This window comes from Lepidochelys kempii, chromosome 5 (genome assembly GCF_965140285.1).
Source record: "Lepidochelys kempii isolate rLepKem1 chromosome 5, rLepKem1.hap1, whole genome shotgun sequence".
NCBI classification, from domain to species: domain Eukaryota; kingdom Metazoa; phylum Chordata; order Testudines; family Cheloniidae; genus Lepidochelys; species Lepidochelys kempii.
Window position 1 is genome coordinate 82,511,690 of NC_136384.1, and position 14,042 is coordinate 82,525,731.

General features: G+C 39.8%; 1 protein-coding gene across 1 annotated transcript in view; it reads left to right on the forward strand.

Moving 5' to 3' along the window:
- ADAMTS19 (ADAM metallopeptidase with thrombospondin type 1 motif 19) overlaps positions 1-14,042 on the forward strand; it is a 278,728-nt gene that overhangs the window by 73,956 nt on the left and 190,730 nt on the right. The window contains exons 4-6 of the mRNA XM_073344873.1: positions 2,725-2,897; positions 3,887-3,970; positions 6,786-6,943. Of these exons, the coding sequence (XP_073200974.1) occupies positions 2,725-2,897; positions 3,887-3,970; positions 6,786-6,943 (415 nt within the window). The remainder of the gene's footprint in view (positions 1-2,724; positions 2,898-3,886; positions 3,971-6,785; positions 6,944-14,042) is intronic.

Below are 14,042 nucleotides of genomic sequence, written 5' to 3' on the forward strand. Positions count from 1 at the left end.
GGGGATGGTGCTGGGGTTGGGGGCAGCATGCGGAGCCACCTCGCCCCACCCTCCTGCCAGGTGCTGCAGAGATGTGCTAGCAGCTTGCTGCTTCTGGGAGTGGCGTGGGGCCACGGCATGCAGGCAGCCTGCCTAAGCCCCCACTGCGCTGCGGCACTTTTAGCAGCCTGGAGTTGGAGATCGCTGCCTGTGATTTATTTTTGTGGGGTCCCCCCCTTGAGCTGGGACCCTAGGATGCAGCCCGTAAAGCCCCTGCCCTAATCAGGTCCTGCTCAAAGGTCTCATTCCTTTTTGGCATGCAGTGTTCCTCAGATGTAGTCAATATTTTATTTAACTTCATGCATTTACCTTCTTCGAACTTAAATTTGTTATAAATATCAAAAGTTTCCTTCCCAGCAACATGCAAAAAAAATTATGATTTCCCTTTATCATTTTTCTCCTCTGCCCTTATGGCTGCCAAATACAATTCAAATCTCTGTCTGAATTTTTTCCAGTTTGCCGCAACATTGCCTGACAATTTCAGACTGGAACGAGATTGCAATACATCCATTTTGGGCTCCCCCACACTTTCTTAAGCTAGTCGAGTTACTATTGTGCTCACCAAATACATGCAAAAGCCTCTATGCCTGGTGCTTCACATGCTTCTCTGGTGCCTCCCTTTGTCTCTGCTTTCAGTTGCAAACAGAGGAGTTAACTTCAAAATCACTGCAGTTTCCTTCTCATTCAGCACTTCTGACACCATGTAATGATCTTGGGGTTCATTAAACAACAAACCAGTGATTGAGAAAGGAATAAAACTGTAATAAAACAAACTGGAGAGCTTCTGTAGTGAGCTGCTGCACACAGCCATGTGGTTTTCCCAGCCCCTTCCTCCAGGGCACATCTCCAAATTTCCACACACTTAACACTGTCCCTTATGAAGGAGTGTCTCCAAACCACAATTTTTCATAAACATATCTTTACAGATAGTATTGTATTGTCTTTCACTACTAGTAAGTAATATTTTTTGAAGTCATTAAACCTAAGGAGATTATTTTAGTACTTTTGTGAAAAGCTTACTCTTATGTTTTGGAAAGCATGCTGAAATTCATAAGATGGTGTACAGGAATTTACAATGTAGGGATGAGACAGATCAATTGAAAAACATTTTGCTCAAATCTCCTAATGCCTGAAGCGTCTCAGAACATGTATCTATAATTGCTATCTCCAGCATAAATTGTGTTTCAAACATAGGATCCAAACCCACACCATGGAGCTCTGAGAGTTATTTTACTTTACTTAAATGGGAGCAAAATCGGGACCACAACTTTTGTGAAATGCAACATAGTCCAATATGAATCATGGATAGCGCTGCATTTTATTTTGTTATTTCATTAAACTTTAAAATTAGTGTTGCTAATTACTGTATAAATACCTGGCTACCTTCTGGTCCAGGAAATAAATTCAAATCCTTTTTTTTTATAATAACCTAAATTGTAGTGGGAATTTTGTTGTATTGTTGAAGAAGCAGCTTTAGATAAACAAGAACTGGTGGTCTCTATTCATCTATGAGTTTAATATGTTTTCAATTTGGAGTTTATTGTGTGCTTAGAAACTCATTTACTCAAGTCGTCTTTTGTGCATTATTTAATCTGTATATAATTACAGCAACTTTTACTTTGAAGTCCTGTTTTTCTCGTCCTTTTTGTAAAACTGAGGAAAGTGTTTCAATTAAATCCTCCAGTATATGACCCTTCAAACCATTTCTTCCAAAACAGAGTTTGTCCCCTGATATTTACTAATGAATTGGTCCATGTGTACAACATGCTCTTGTTCCTAAGGGTGTGAATGTGTTTCAATCCAGATTTTTCTTTCTGTGTGTTGGGGGAGGGGACATAGGAAGGGGGAGAGGTGTGTGGACTTCAAATTTTTCCTGTATTTTCCGAAGGCAGGAAGATACTCTTGTAACATCAGTGACCCTATTTTTGTGTCAACCCATGACTTTAATTAGTATTCTTCCAGTAGCCAGACTGAAGGCAAAATCCTGTTTTGTTTTACATGTGTACACTAGAACTAGGGAAGAAGGTGAAGAGGGTCTCCCTGGCTCTGGTGTACTCATGCAGCAGCTGGACAGAATTCCAGCTTGAGCAGTATGCTGGACTAGCGGCTAACATGCTTGAATACAGTCCATAGCCTCAAACTAAGCATGACTGGATATGTATCCCTAGCAAATACATGTTAGCATGTATTAATTATTACATTGTATTATAAATGCATATGCAGTAGAACCCCTATTTTACTAACTACCTCGGTACTGAGGAGTTCATAAAATTCAATGTCTGAGTTAAAGTAGTACAGTGCATGAGTTGCAGTATGGACCCCTGCACTGCTTTCTTCTTGTCCCACAAACCATTGCAAAGTGATTTCTAGTGCATTGAAGACATCAGAATATGAAGGGATGTGGAGTTGTATTTCATCAACGTCACCTTCATTATGGGCTTTCCACCCCCTCCCTCCCATTGGGAAAAATGGTTTGTATAACTGGTTGTTCATAAGACTTGTGTTTGTAAAATCAAAGTTCTACTGTAATCCTGTAGTTATCTCTCCACTCCCAGATGTCTTGGCAGTGACATTTCATAGTATAACTCTTTTTCTAGCAAATCCTAAAAATATCAAGTCAGTGATACTAATATAAAACTGCTATTTTAAATGATGAATTCATGTAGCAATATTTTTATGTTACAGATAAAAGAAAATCCAGGAATCAAAAACTAGGAGGAAGAGGAAGAAAAAAAAGATACTCCTATAAATTACCCCAGGAGTACAATATAGAAACTGTAGTGGTTGCAGATCCAGCTATGGTTTCATATCATGGAGCAGATGCTGCCAGGCGATTTATTTTAACCATCTTAAATATGGTAGGAAACTCTTAGAACTTATCAAGGCATTTTGTCAGAAAGAAAAATGTATGCCCAGAGATTGATTGAATTAATTATTACAATTGTTCAACAGGCATAATTAACTGTAAGTGGGCATTCCATAAAATTAAACAGACTATCAGAATGTACCATGAATGTTCAGCAGCACAGAAGCTATGATTCTGCAGACATATCTTGTACCTTCAATAATAATAATAAGCTAAAGAAGTGGGATTTGAACAGCATGATTGTTTGATTAGAAACCCATATTGTTATTTGAACTATATTCAGGTTGAATGCTTAGGACAAGAGTCTGATCTGAACTCATTATGAAGAAGTACTCTTCTCATTTAGAAGGATCTTTTGATCTTCTTGGTGGCTGGAGGAGAAGCAATCTTACGGTCTCGGACAAAGTTATGTTTCCTTCCAGCAATGAATGTGAATGCAACACACTTATTTGATCCAGAAGGCAGTGAAAATTAGTAACCGCAGTATGTAAAGAAAAAAAAATCACAGAATAAAGGATCATGAAATGGAGAGTGGGTGAAAACTTGATCACGACTACTCTGTTTGGCCCTGTGAGTTATTGCTTCTTGCCATCTGCTGCTCACTTTTAGCCTCGGTCCTGCATTTAACTCAGTGGGACTCATGGCATAACGTTATGTACATGTGGAAGTGTTTGAAGAAATGGGCAATAGTTTTTAAAGCTCTGTCAAGGTCATCTGGAAAAAGATAGAGCTCTTTTATGATTCTTGGATCAAACACTGGATAAGCCCTATCTGTCTCCTCCTCCCCACACTTCAAAAATGGTAATATCTAAGTATTGTGTTATATTTAATGTGTAGGAAATTCAAATGTCAAGTCAAAGTTCTACAAAATTAAGAGATCCTTAAATTCTGAGATTTGATTTTTTTTAAGGCTGTAATGTATTCCAATGTGTCCAATGGGAGCACTCATGTTTATTTTTTTGTTTTGTTTTTTTCTTAAAGGTTTTTAACCTTTTCCAGCACAAGAGCCTTGGAATTCAAGTGACTCTTCGAGTGACTAAGCTTGTTCTACTTCATGAGACTCCAGTAAGAAAGTACTGAATATGTCTTATTCTGTGACAAGACTTTGTAGAATGAATAGAAGGGTAGGGGCATGTTGCTTGCTGCCTCATTAAGGCATAGAATACTCATCACTTATAACACCCTGATAATTTTTCTCGGTTATATTTATAATAATTATTTGTAGTGGCGAAAGACCCCAATCAAAATTGGGAGCTCATCGCACTAGGTGCTATACATACACACAGTGATAGACAATTCCCATACCTAGTTTATTTCAAAATTGAGGGTATATATGGCTTTCAAGTAACCTAAAAATTGTAAATGATTTTTTCTTAGTCCAGGTTCATAATTTATCCTTTGTTGAAATTGGCTGGTATTTACAAACTTCAGTCCATTATCAGCTATTTTTTTTCCTGTGCATGTGGATATTACACTCTGAAAGCAAAATCCTTTTAGTTTCAAAGCTTACAGTTAGTTGTAAAATGAGATATAGGTCAGTCATATCATAAACAAAACAAGAATGTAGCACCACTCTTTCATGATATGTCTTTCAGACATCATTTTAGAAGTCATCTTTTAAATCCTGTTCCCTTGTTGAAGAGATGAATCAGCTGTTGTAAAGTGGGTCATTCTTTGGAGTGACCTATTTGTAAGTGGGGGAATAGTCCCGCTATTGTGGGGAACTTTCCTGGCTTCTGCACTACCCCGGTGAAGTGGGCTAGCGAAAGGATCTGAGTCCTCGCTCCCACTTCCTTTACCCAGTGGCCTCCCTGCCCTTGAGGACTCCCCTTCCACTCTCCTGTCTGGCAGAGTCCTCATGACCCCAACAAGGCTGGGCCCAGGATTCCTGGGGGGCTCAACCCCCACCCTGCTGTGGTCACCTAGGACAGGGGCTAGGGTGTCCCCACTCTGGGGTACTCTCTCCACACTGGGCACTTCTCTGACCCACTGACCATTACATACAAGTTAAAGCAAATTCAAGTTACTTAATCAACAATTAATTTTAAAAAGAATAAGGAAACATGGGAAAGGTTAAAGGAAACACATCAACCCGCTCTGTCGCAGGGAACATCACAAACAATGTCTCTGGAACATCAGGGCAGTTCACAGTCTGTTCCTTGTATGTCCCAGGCCTTCTTCTCAGGCCCTGGCTGTGCTGTAGGGATGCTGTGGGTTGGACACTTGCTCTGGTGGTGACCACACGCTCTCAGGCTCTAAGTGATAGGACCCTTCTTCCAAGTGTTGTTGCCACCCTGCTGGGGTTACAATCCAAGCCTGGCCTGCAGAGCCTCTTGGCTGAGGTGTCTCCCTGTGGTGGGCCCGCTGCTGAGGGTCCCCGTCACACTCTCTAGCTGCTCACCGCACCCAGCTCCGGACTGCTCCAGCCCCAGCTGCACCGCTCTGTCTCTGCACTGCTACTGCCTCCAGCTCCCTGGGCAGCTTCTTTGAGCCCTCTGGCTCTGATTGCTACAGCTCTGCTCCCAGGACAGGTCTGCTCTGCAGGCTGCTTCTGTGACTCTGCTCCCAGCACTGACCTGCTTCGTGGGCTGCTTTTCTGGCCCCTCTGGCTCTGGTTGCTGCAGCTCTGCTCCCAGGCCAAGTCTGCTCTCTCTGGGCTGTGCCTCTGGCTTTGGGGCTGCAGCTCTGCTCCCAGGACAGGGTCTGCGCTCTCTCTGGGTTGCTTTTCTGGTCCCTCTGGATCTGGCACAGCTCTGCCCTGCAGCTCAGCTTGGGCCCCTGCTTTCTCCTTAGCTCAGCCCCACTCTGTCTGACCCAGGCAATTCCAGCTCACACAGAGGACGGGAGCTCCCTGGCCTCCTGACTCCCTGATTAGCCTGCCTGCCCTGTCATTCAGGCTGAGCTGGAGCATTGGCCTCTCCCCATTGTTCCTGGGGACTCAGTCTCAGGGTCCTGATTTCCCATAGACCCATCCTCTTTTAGTACTGGGAGCTAGCCAACCAAAACACCCCCACTGAATGTTAGTAAGGGGCAACAGTCCTCTTACATATTGTTCCCTTATCATATTTTAAAGCAGTAGTATGTGGACTTTTTGTTATTTTACAAAGTATCTGAAAGTTTTGCATATTTTAGTTAGAGTTCACTAAAATAAAAAATGGAATCTTATTATCCATGTAAGAGAGATTTTTAACTTATACATTTAAATAAATTAAATTATACTTAGGCTAGTAGTTAAAGAAGCATTTCTTGTTTAGACATATAGTAATCCTCTCAGGAAAAAAAGATCCCTCAAATCCAAACACTGGATCTTGGTATCAGTGCTCTCCCTAGATGCAATGAACTCCAGCTGGTATCAATGGAAGATCAGCACATATGGGGAGAAGAATATGGGTGAAAAGCTCCAATGTATGTATCTGAGGGCATAATTTTCACCAGCATTGATTTAATTAAAGTCAAATGAAGATGGCTTCTGTTCTTGAAGTTAAAACAATTGTGCCATGTATATTTTATGACAAATGAAATAGAATATCTTTATTAACTGAGACAAATCACGTGCTTATATTTGTAAAATTATTTGAGAACATTTTTCTTTGTACACATATCTTATATATACTACAGGAAAAAAAATCATTAAAGTGAAAAACAAGGAATCAGAAATATATTCATATCTAGACAACGATAGATTAACAATGCATGGCAGACAATTAAATCTATTATAATAGTTTCACATGAGTAACTGGGACTAACTGTGGGGTGAGGCATTGTTAGGAAATTCTGATTTGTGATCTCATAACTTGTACACGTTGACAATTAAAAGATGAAAGAAATATACATTGTGATTTACATGTTCATATAATAAAACAAGCAATTCAATTTTCAGGCAGATATGTATATCGGGCATCATGGGGAAAAAATGCTGGAGAGTTTCTGTAAGTGGCAACATGAGGAGTTTGGCAAGAAGAATGATATACATTTAGAAATGTCAACAAGTTGGGGAGAAGACATGTCATCAGTAGATGCAGCCATACTTATCACAAGGTAATATTTTCTAAAAACAGTCTCTTAAAAAAATAGCCTGATGTCTTCTTGACAGCACTGTAGAATTAGAGAAGTTCAGTTGTCTTGTGAGGTGATACAGTTTGGCTTTAGCTTTAGCTATGGAAAGAAATGTGATTACAGCCTTCTCTCCTGCTCTTTTCTGGTAATTAAAGTGAGCTATTATTAGAGATCAAGTTGTTAGAAGGACAGGTGCTGGAATAAATTAATGATATAAAAAGCAATTTGTCACCTGGTCCTGATGTTATACATCCAGGAGTTCTGGGGGAGCTTCAGTTTGAAGTGGCTGAGAGGCTACCAAAATATGCAATCTCTCATTCAAAAGAGCTACTGTTCCAGAGACTTGGGGGGTAATACATGCTGTACCTAGGGGTGATCTGGAGAATAACAGACCAGTAAGTTTTAAATCTGAATCTGGAAAATTGTTTAAAATGATCATTGAAAATTTAATACCTGGAATGATAGGGTCTAACCAGCATGGTTTTTATAATCTGCTAGCATTTGTTGAATGTTTAAATAACCAGTTGACATTATTTAGATTTTCAAAAGGCCTTTGACAAGTTCCCTCACAAGAGGCTGCTAAAGAAACTAAGTAATCACAAGATAAGAGGCAAATACTGTCATTGGCCAAAAATAGACTAGGAGACAAAATAAAGAGTTGGATTAAATAGTCAATTTTCATTATAGAAAAAGATATTTTTGAGGAATTCCTCAAGGTTCTGTACTAGTACTTGTACTGTGCTAGTTGTTGTTTAATAAATATATTAATGATCTGGAAAAGGATGAACAGCGAGGTTGCAAAATGTGGATGTGATGTGAAATTAGTTAGGTTAACCAAGACAAGAGAGGACTGTGGAGAACTTCAGAGTGACCTAACCAAGCTAGATGAGTAGGCAGCATGTTGGCAAGTGAAGTTCAATGTCAATAAGTACAGAGTAATGTATTTTGGAGGAAAAAAATTAAACTATTCATACACAGTGCAAGGTGCTAAATTTACTGTATAAACTCAGGAGAGGGACCTGGGGTGTCACTGTGGACAGCTCAATAAAGACTTCTGTTCAATGTGCATCTGCAGCCAAAAAAAGCAAGCAAGATGTTAGATTACATAAGGAATAGAATGGCGAATAATACAGAAAAGTCAGTGGTGTTGCCTCATTTACATTACTGATGCAGTACTGTTCACCCCATCTCTAAAGAGATATTGCAGAATTAAGAGGGGGTTCAGAGAATGGTGACACAGATGATTGGGGGTTTGGAAAAATTCCCATGAGGAGACAAGAGAAAAGTTTATAATTGTTTACCTTAGAAAGAAGAGGAGGGACGATAATAGTACATATAATAATGAATAGTATAGAGCAGATTGGTTGGGAGCCTCTGTTCTCCCTGTTTCATAATACAAGAACAAGGAGACACATTTAATTAAATTCAAAAAGAGTAAAAGGAAACATTTTTTTCATTCTATGTGTAGTTAAACTGTGGAACTCATCACCATGGGAAGTCACTGAGGCAAAGAATTTAGCAAGATTAAAAAAAGGATTGGACACTTTTATGGATAGCAAATTGATTCCAGTGGGAGTTAGCTGGTTGGGCATTTCTGAAAATCCCACTAGGCACCCATCTGCATTATTAGTAACTGAAAACCTTTGAAAATCTAGACCTTAACCCCCCTGTACTTCCATTTCCTCTAAAATGGAGAATAACACTTGAGGTCTGTCTTGGCTAGAATAGGAAAGAGTTTTTAAAGGTGTTAGCTAGCACAGTCTAACTAACATTTTCTAAAACTAGTGGAGGTAAGACAAGGTATACTTTAGCGTGTGCTAGGTGGCAGGTTGAAGCCTAATTTAAAAATTAAACATAGCACTATTCCCCTGTGATAGTGTGCCAGGAGGCCGAGTGATCAGTGTACCTGACTTCAAGCCCCTTGCTTCTCTGCCTGGGTTGCAGAGGTGCCATTCCTGACTTTAGGCCAGGAATCTTCTGGCCTCCACATGCATCTGGGCCTCAGATCTTAAGGGGGTGTGGTAGGTGGACCTGGGCCCTGCTTGGGTTGTTAGCACTTCAGGATTGTCCTGGAGTCTTCCAGAATTAAATATTAATCTTTAATGAAAGATTATGTCATGTGATGAAACTTTCAGTAATATGTCCAACCAAAATTGGCAACCCTAGGGCCCTCCCTCTCCACTAGGTCCCAGCCCAGGGCCCTGTGGAAATCAACATCAGCAGAATTCTCCCAGTACAGAGTCTAAGCCTGCTGCCTTGGGCTCCTTCCTACCTTTGTCCCTTCAATTTGGGGCATGGCCCTATAATCCAAACTGTCTTTAGCTTGGAGTGGTGTCCACTTATAGGCATGGCCCCTATAATCCAAACTGTCTGTAGCTTGGAGTGGGCCAGGGTGGAGAGGCCTAGCCCCACAATGTCCTTAAAGTCACCTAGTGAAGTTCACTCACTGCCGGGTGCTCCCCAGTCGCGTCAACGGTCTCTCTTGGTCAGGGAAGCAGTCCTTCTCCCCAGGCAGCTGTCCTGGCTGTCACGCTTGTCGTGAAGCTCCCCTCAAGTACAGAGACCTCCTGCCTCTTCACCAGTCAGCCCTGAACTTTATTTTGTTTTTCTTTATCTTCTCTTTTTTATGGTGAATCAGACTTGACTGAATAGTATATAGCCACCGCCAACAATAATTCCTTAATACTTAGCTGTTTATATTCTTTCAAGTTGCCCTTTGTCTTTCAGGTAATGTAACAATGCTTTTTAATAATAACTCATTTCCCTGATGTTTCTACTAAATCACATAATGTAATTTTTGTTACCTGAAGACTTTGAATTCCTCAGAAAGCTATTCCCTTTCTTTTTCAAAGCCCTTCCATACCTATAAAAAGTGATTAGTTGTTTGTTCCATGTTACAGAGAGCACATGATCCATCTTTGTGTCTATTTATTCGAAAAAAGAGTTTTGTTTAAGCCACGATGGCAAGTTAGTACTCTAAACAAAAGTACTTTGTTACTCCTATCCCGGCCCTCAACTCTAGGGCACAGTACAAAAAAATCATCATCTTCTTTCATTAATCCAAATTTGTTGCCATTCCTCTTTTAAATGTTTCTGTAGTAGGCTTTTGAATTCCTGTTTACTCAACTGTATATCTCTGTCAATTCTTCCATTTCTTACAGAATTTTTAGCTGGTTTGTCCTACATTTCATTCCCTGTTATCCCAATAGCGATAGCCATTAAGATCCAAGCTAATGCTATATGTATCCTCATCTGTACTAACTCTGTTACTCAGATCCAATTTAATTCTAGGATTATTGCTACTAGTTTGACTGTCATGATATGCTTTTATATTGTATGCCAAAACTGGGAATTAGTACATCTGCCATCCGTACTCTTCCTGTTCTCCCCCCACCCCCCTTTTTTTTGGACCCATCTGTAAGTATTTGACACTTTTCACCATTCTCTCCATAATTTTACTCAGAACATAAGGGCAATTAGTCTATAGGCATCCAGTTTTGTGGACAGTTTTCCTGGTTTTTGTGTTGGAATTACTACTGCATGTTTTCACCCTACTGATATCATTCCTTCCCCCCTACCCCCACATAGTGTTATATAATTCCAAGAGAACCCTCAAACTGATTTCAGACAGATATTTAAATGTTATGTTACATATGTTATCTTTACCTGAGGATGTATTCTTGCTGATATCAGTAGCTTTTTAAAGTTCCCCCACAAAACCATTCATTCAGTATAGTATCTTCATTGTTACCTCAGTTACATAAAAAATCCTCTCTTTCAATAAATGTTTTTTAAATCTGGTGGGAAATTTTGCTTTGATTTTCATCATTTCTCACCTCTCAAAGTTTTTGCAAAAACTTCTGCTTCCTTGGTATCAGAACTTTTAACTATTTGCCAGACCTAATGAGACTTGGGATGTGGTTACCTTTAGTCTCAATCCAATTCATTTTTCTAATTTGCCTGTATATTTGTGATGTCTTGGTATCTTTAGTTATTCATCCGCAGTACTTCCTCCAACTCTCTGATTTTTTTATATTATGTTGTATTATTTTTTGTGTTATTGTCTTACTACTTTTATACTTCATTAGCTCTTCGCTGTTCATTGTATTTTTAGCTTTTTATAGGCTTTGTTCCTTTCTTTAACTGTCACGTTGCACTTCTTATTCCACCATAGAAGTGAGTTTATAGTTTTGGGGTACTTCACAGAAGCTGCTGCTATTAAACCCTTTGTTACGTTGTCATTGAAATTCTCTGTCAAGCTGTGTGCAATCCAGCAAAAGATTGTGATATCCCATACTAGTCATATTTCACCATGAACTTCATTCAAAATTGCATGAATACAGTCCATTGACAAATCACTAACGTACAAGTATTTTTGCGCTGCCCTTGCTATAATTTTCATTTTTTTCTTTTTCCCCATGTTTGTGATGTACAATTTCACTTCTATCATAAATATAATAAACATTTATTTTTTTAACTGCTACTAGTATATCATCACCTATTCCTTCAACAGTTTTTATCATATTGTTTATAGAAAGAGACTGTGTCTGCAGTTCCCCTTTGCCTGTGCTGATTCTCTTCCTTTTCTACTAGATGCTTTGAGAATCTCCTTATGACTTCTGCATATGTTACTAACAGTTTTTGGCTTTTGTATCTCTCTATCTTATCTTACTGTAATTCACTCTCTGCATGCCTTACTGTGATTATCACCACAGTTACTATATTTGATCCTTGTCAATAGTTTTCATAGGAATGCTCTCCCCCACATTTACTCCAACTTGTTTTCCCTTTACAAACAGTTGCTACATGCCCATACTGTCAGCAGTTATAACAACTTGGTGATGGGAGGATATATGATTTTTTTTCTGGATATCTGAAACTCTAGTGTTATTTTCTCAAGTAGAGTCCCTCCCTTAGTGTAATCAGCACTGCTGTTGATGGCTTGCTTTCTTCTCCTTGTTTACTAATTAGTCACTTGATTATTAACACTTTATCTTTTCCTATGCATCCGATGAAGTGAGCTGTAGCTCACGAAAGCTTATGCTCAAATAAATTTGTTAGTCTCTAAGGTGCCATAAGTACTCCTTTTCTTTTTGCAAATACAGACTAACATGGCTGCTACTCTGAAACCGGTCCTATGCTTTTGGTTATCTCATCATTGGTCAGTTTTAAGAGCACTCCACGTATTACCCCCTTCATTTCAGTCAAATACTTTGGTAGCTGCCTATTTATTTTAACTTTCCTTAGTGTCTTAGGTTTTAGCAGTTTATCAGCTTGCTCTTTGTCTTCACATTGAACGAAAAGATCCCCATCTCACAGTCTTCTGGCTCTTATTATATCCCCTATGTTTTTAAAAAAAATCCAGTCAACTACTTTCACAGGATTAATGTCACCTAATCTTATTTCTTTGGCTAGGAATCTTACAATTATAACATATTGGTTTATTATTTCCTTCCTCAGTTTTGCTTTTTTTGCTGATGTTGTCATCATGATCTTCTGCTTCTTTCTTTCTTTCTTTCTTTCTTTCTTTCTTTCTTTCTTTCTTTCTTTCTTTCTTTCTTTCTTTCTTTCTTTCTTTCTTTCTTTCTGTTTTTCCCCTACTTTGTATTCATTCTCCTTCTCTAGTAGACTTTTTCTTCATTTTCCAGGGTGATTTCATTTGGGTCAGAAATCCCCCCGCACAGCAAACTGCCCAGCCCAACCTATCAGGCGTGAACTGATCCAGGTTCTCTGCTTTTCTTCCCCCTGCAGGACTGGCATTGGCTGCAGGTCTAGCGGAGTGGAGCTAGCGCGGCCCATAGGCTCTCTTTAACCCCTTTTGTGCTGATGTGAGGTTTCTCTGCTCCATCACATCCCCTTATTCGGAATAACCTCTGTGACCGAGTACCTGGATGGGCCAGACTGAGAATGCCACACTCAGGACAGACTGCAAGAAATAGGGCAGAAAATCCCCCAGACTGGTGGTTTATTCTATAATTAGATTCACCAAGCCAGTAACAAAGGAGTTTCTGTAGCACCATACTGGTAAACAAGAAGCCAAACATAGCCCCCTTTAGGCATTCCAGCCTTTGGCTCCCATCTAGCAAACAGATCTAATATAGTGATAGGTCACTGAAAACCCAGTTCACCATTCTTAAAGTTCTACCAATCCCAAAGGATCAGACACTTACCCTACTCTACCCTACCCTACCCTCAGGTCAGTCTGTATTTCAGATCTTACCCAAATATCATGCTCTCAGCCAATCCTTAGTAAACTAACTAAAATTTTATTAAGAAAAGAATAGAGTTATTGAATGGTTAAGGAATCATATACATACAAGTAATTTTCAGTGTTCATAGCTCAGGATCATTGCAGTGATGTTATATCTGTTGGCTTGTAAAAGTCTCCTTGGAATTATCCCAATAGGTCAGAATCCAAAAGCAGCTTAGATGTTGCCTGTTATCAGAATTGCTGTTAATGGCAAACAATCCCATCCCATTAATATTGATATTAATGGAATATGGATATTGGCAAAAGGCATGCTGCTTTTTAGTAACTTTTTTTGGAGGGAGAGATCCTACATAATCAATTTCCTGGCTCTGGCCATGCACAATTGAGCACCTCTTCTGTGTTCCATGATTTTGAAATGACATATCTGTTGCCAATAAAGTTTGGATTCTGGATGCCCTACTTGAGCTTGGTGCTAAGCAAGTGCAAGTAGCCAAGAAGTTTGGTATCTCAAAGTCCGTTATTTCATTTAATTTTATGGGGGCACGGGAACACCCCACAATGTTGTTCCATTGCATTGATGCTTGACCTTAGGAGTACAAGTGTCAATGCAGTGGAAAGCAGGCAGAGGCTGGTGAAGCTCTGTGGCTCTGGTTCCAGCATAAGCTTGGCCAAGGTACTCAACTCTCTGGGCCAATGCTGAAACAGAAAGTGAGTCAGCTGGAGGCAGAGTAGGGGAAGGAGTTCATCCCTTCAGATGGCTGTCTCGGTTTATGGAAAGCCTGGCACATCGCTCATCAAAGCAGCAAGGCAAGAAACAGGATGCTGACTTTCTGACAACTGCTAAATGGAGGGTGGACACCTTACCAACAT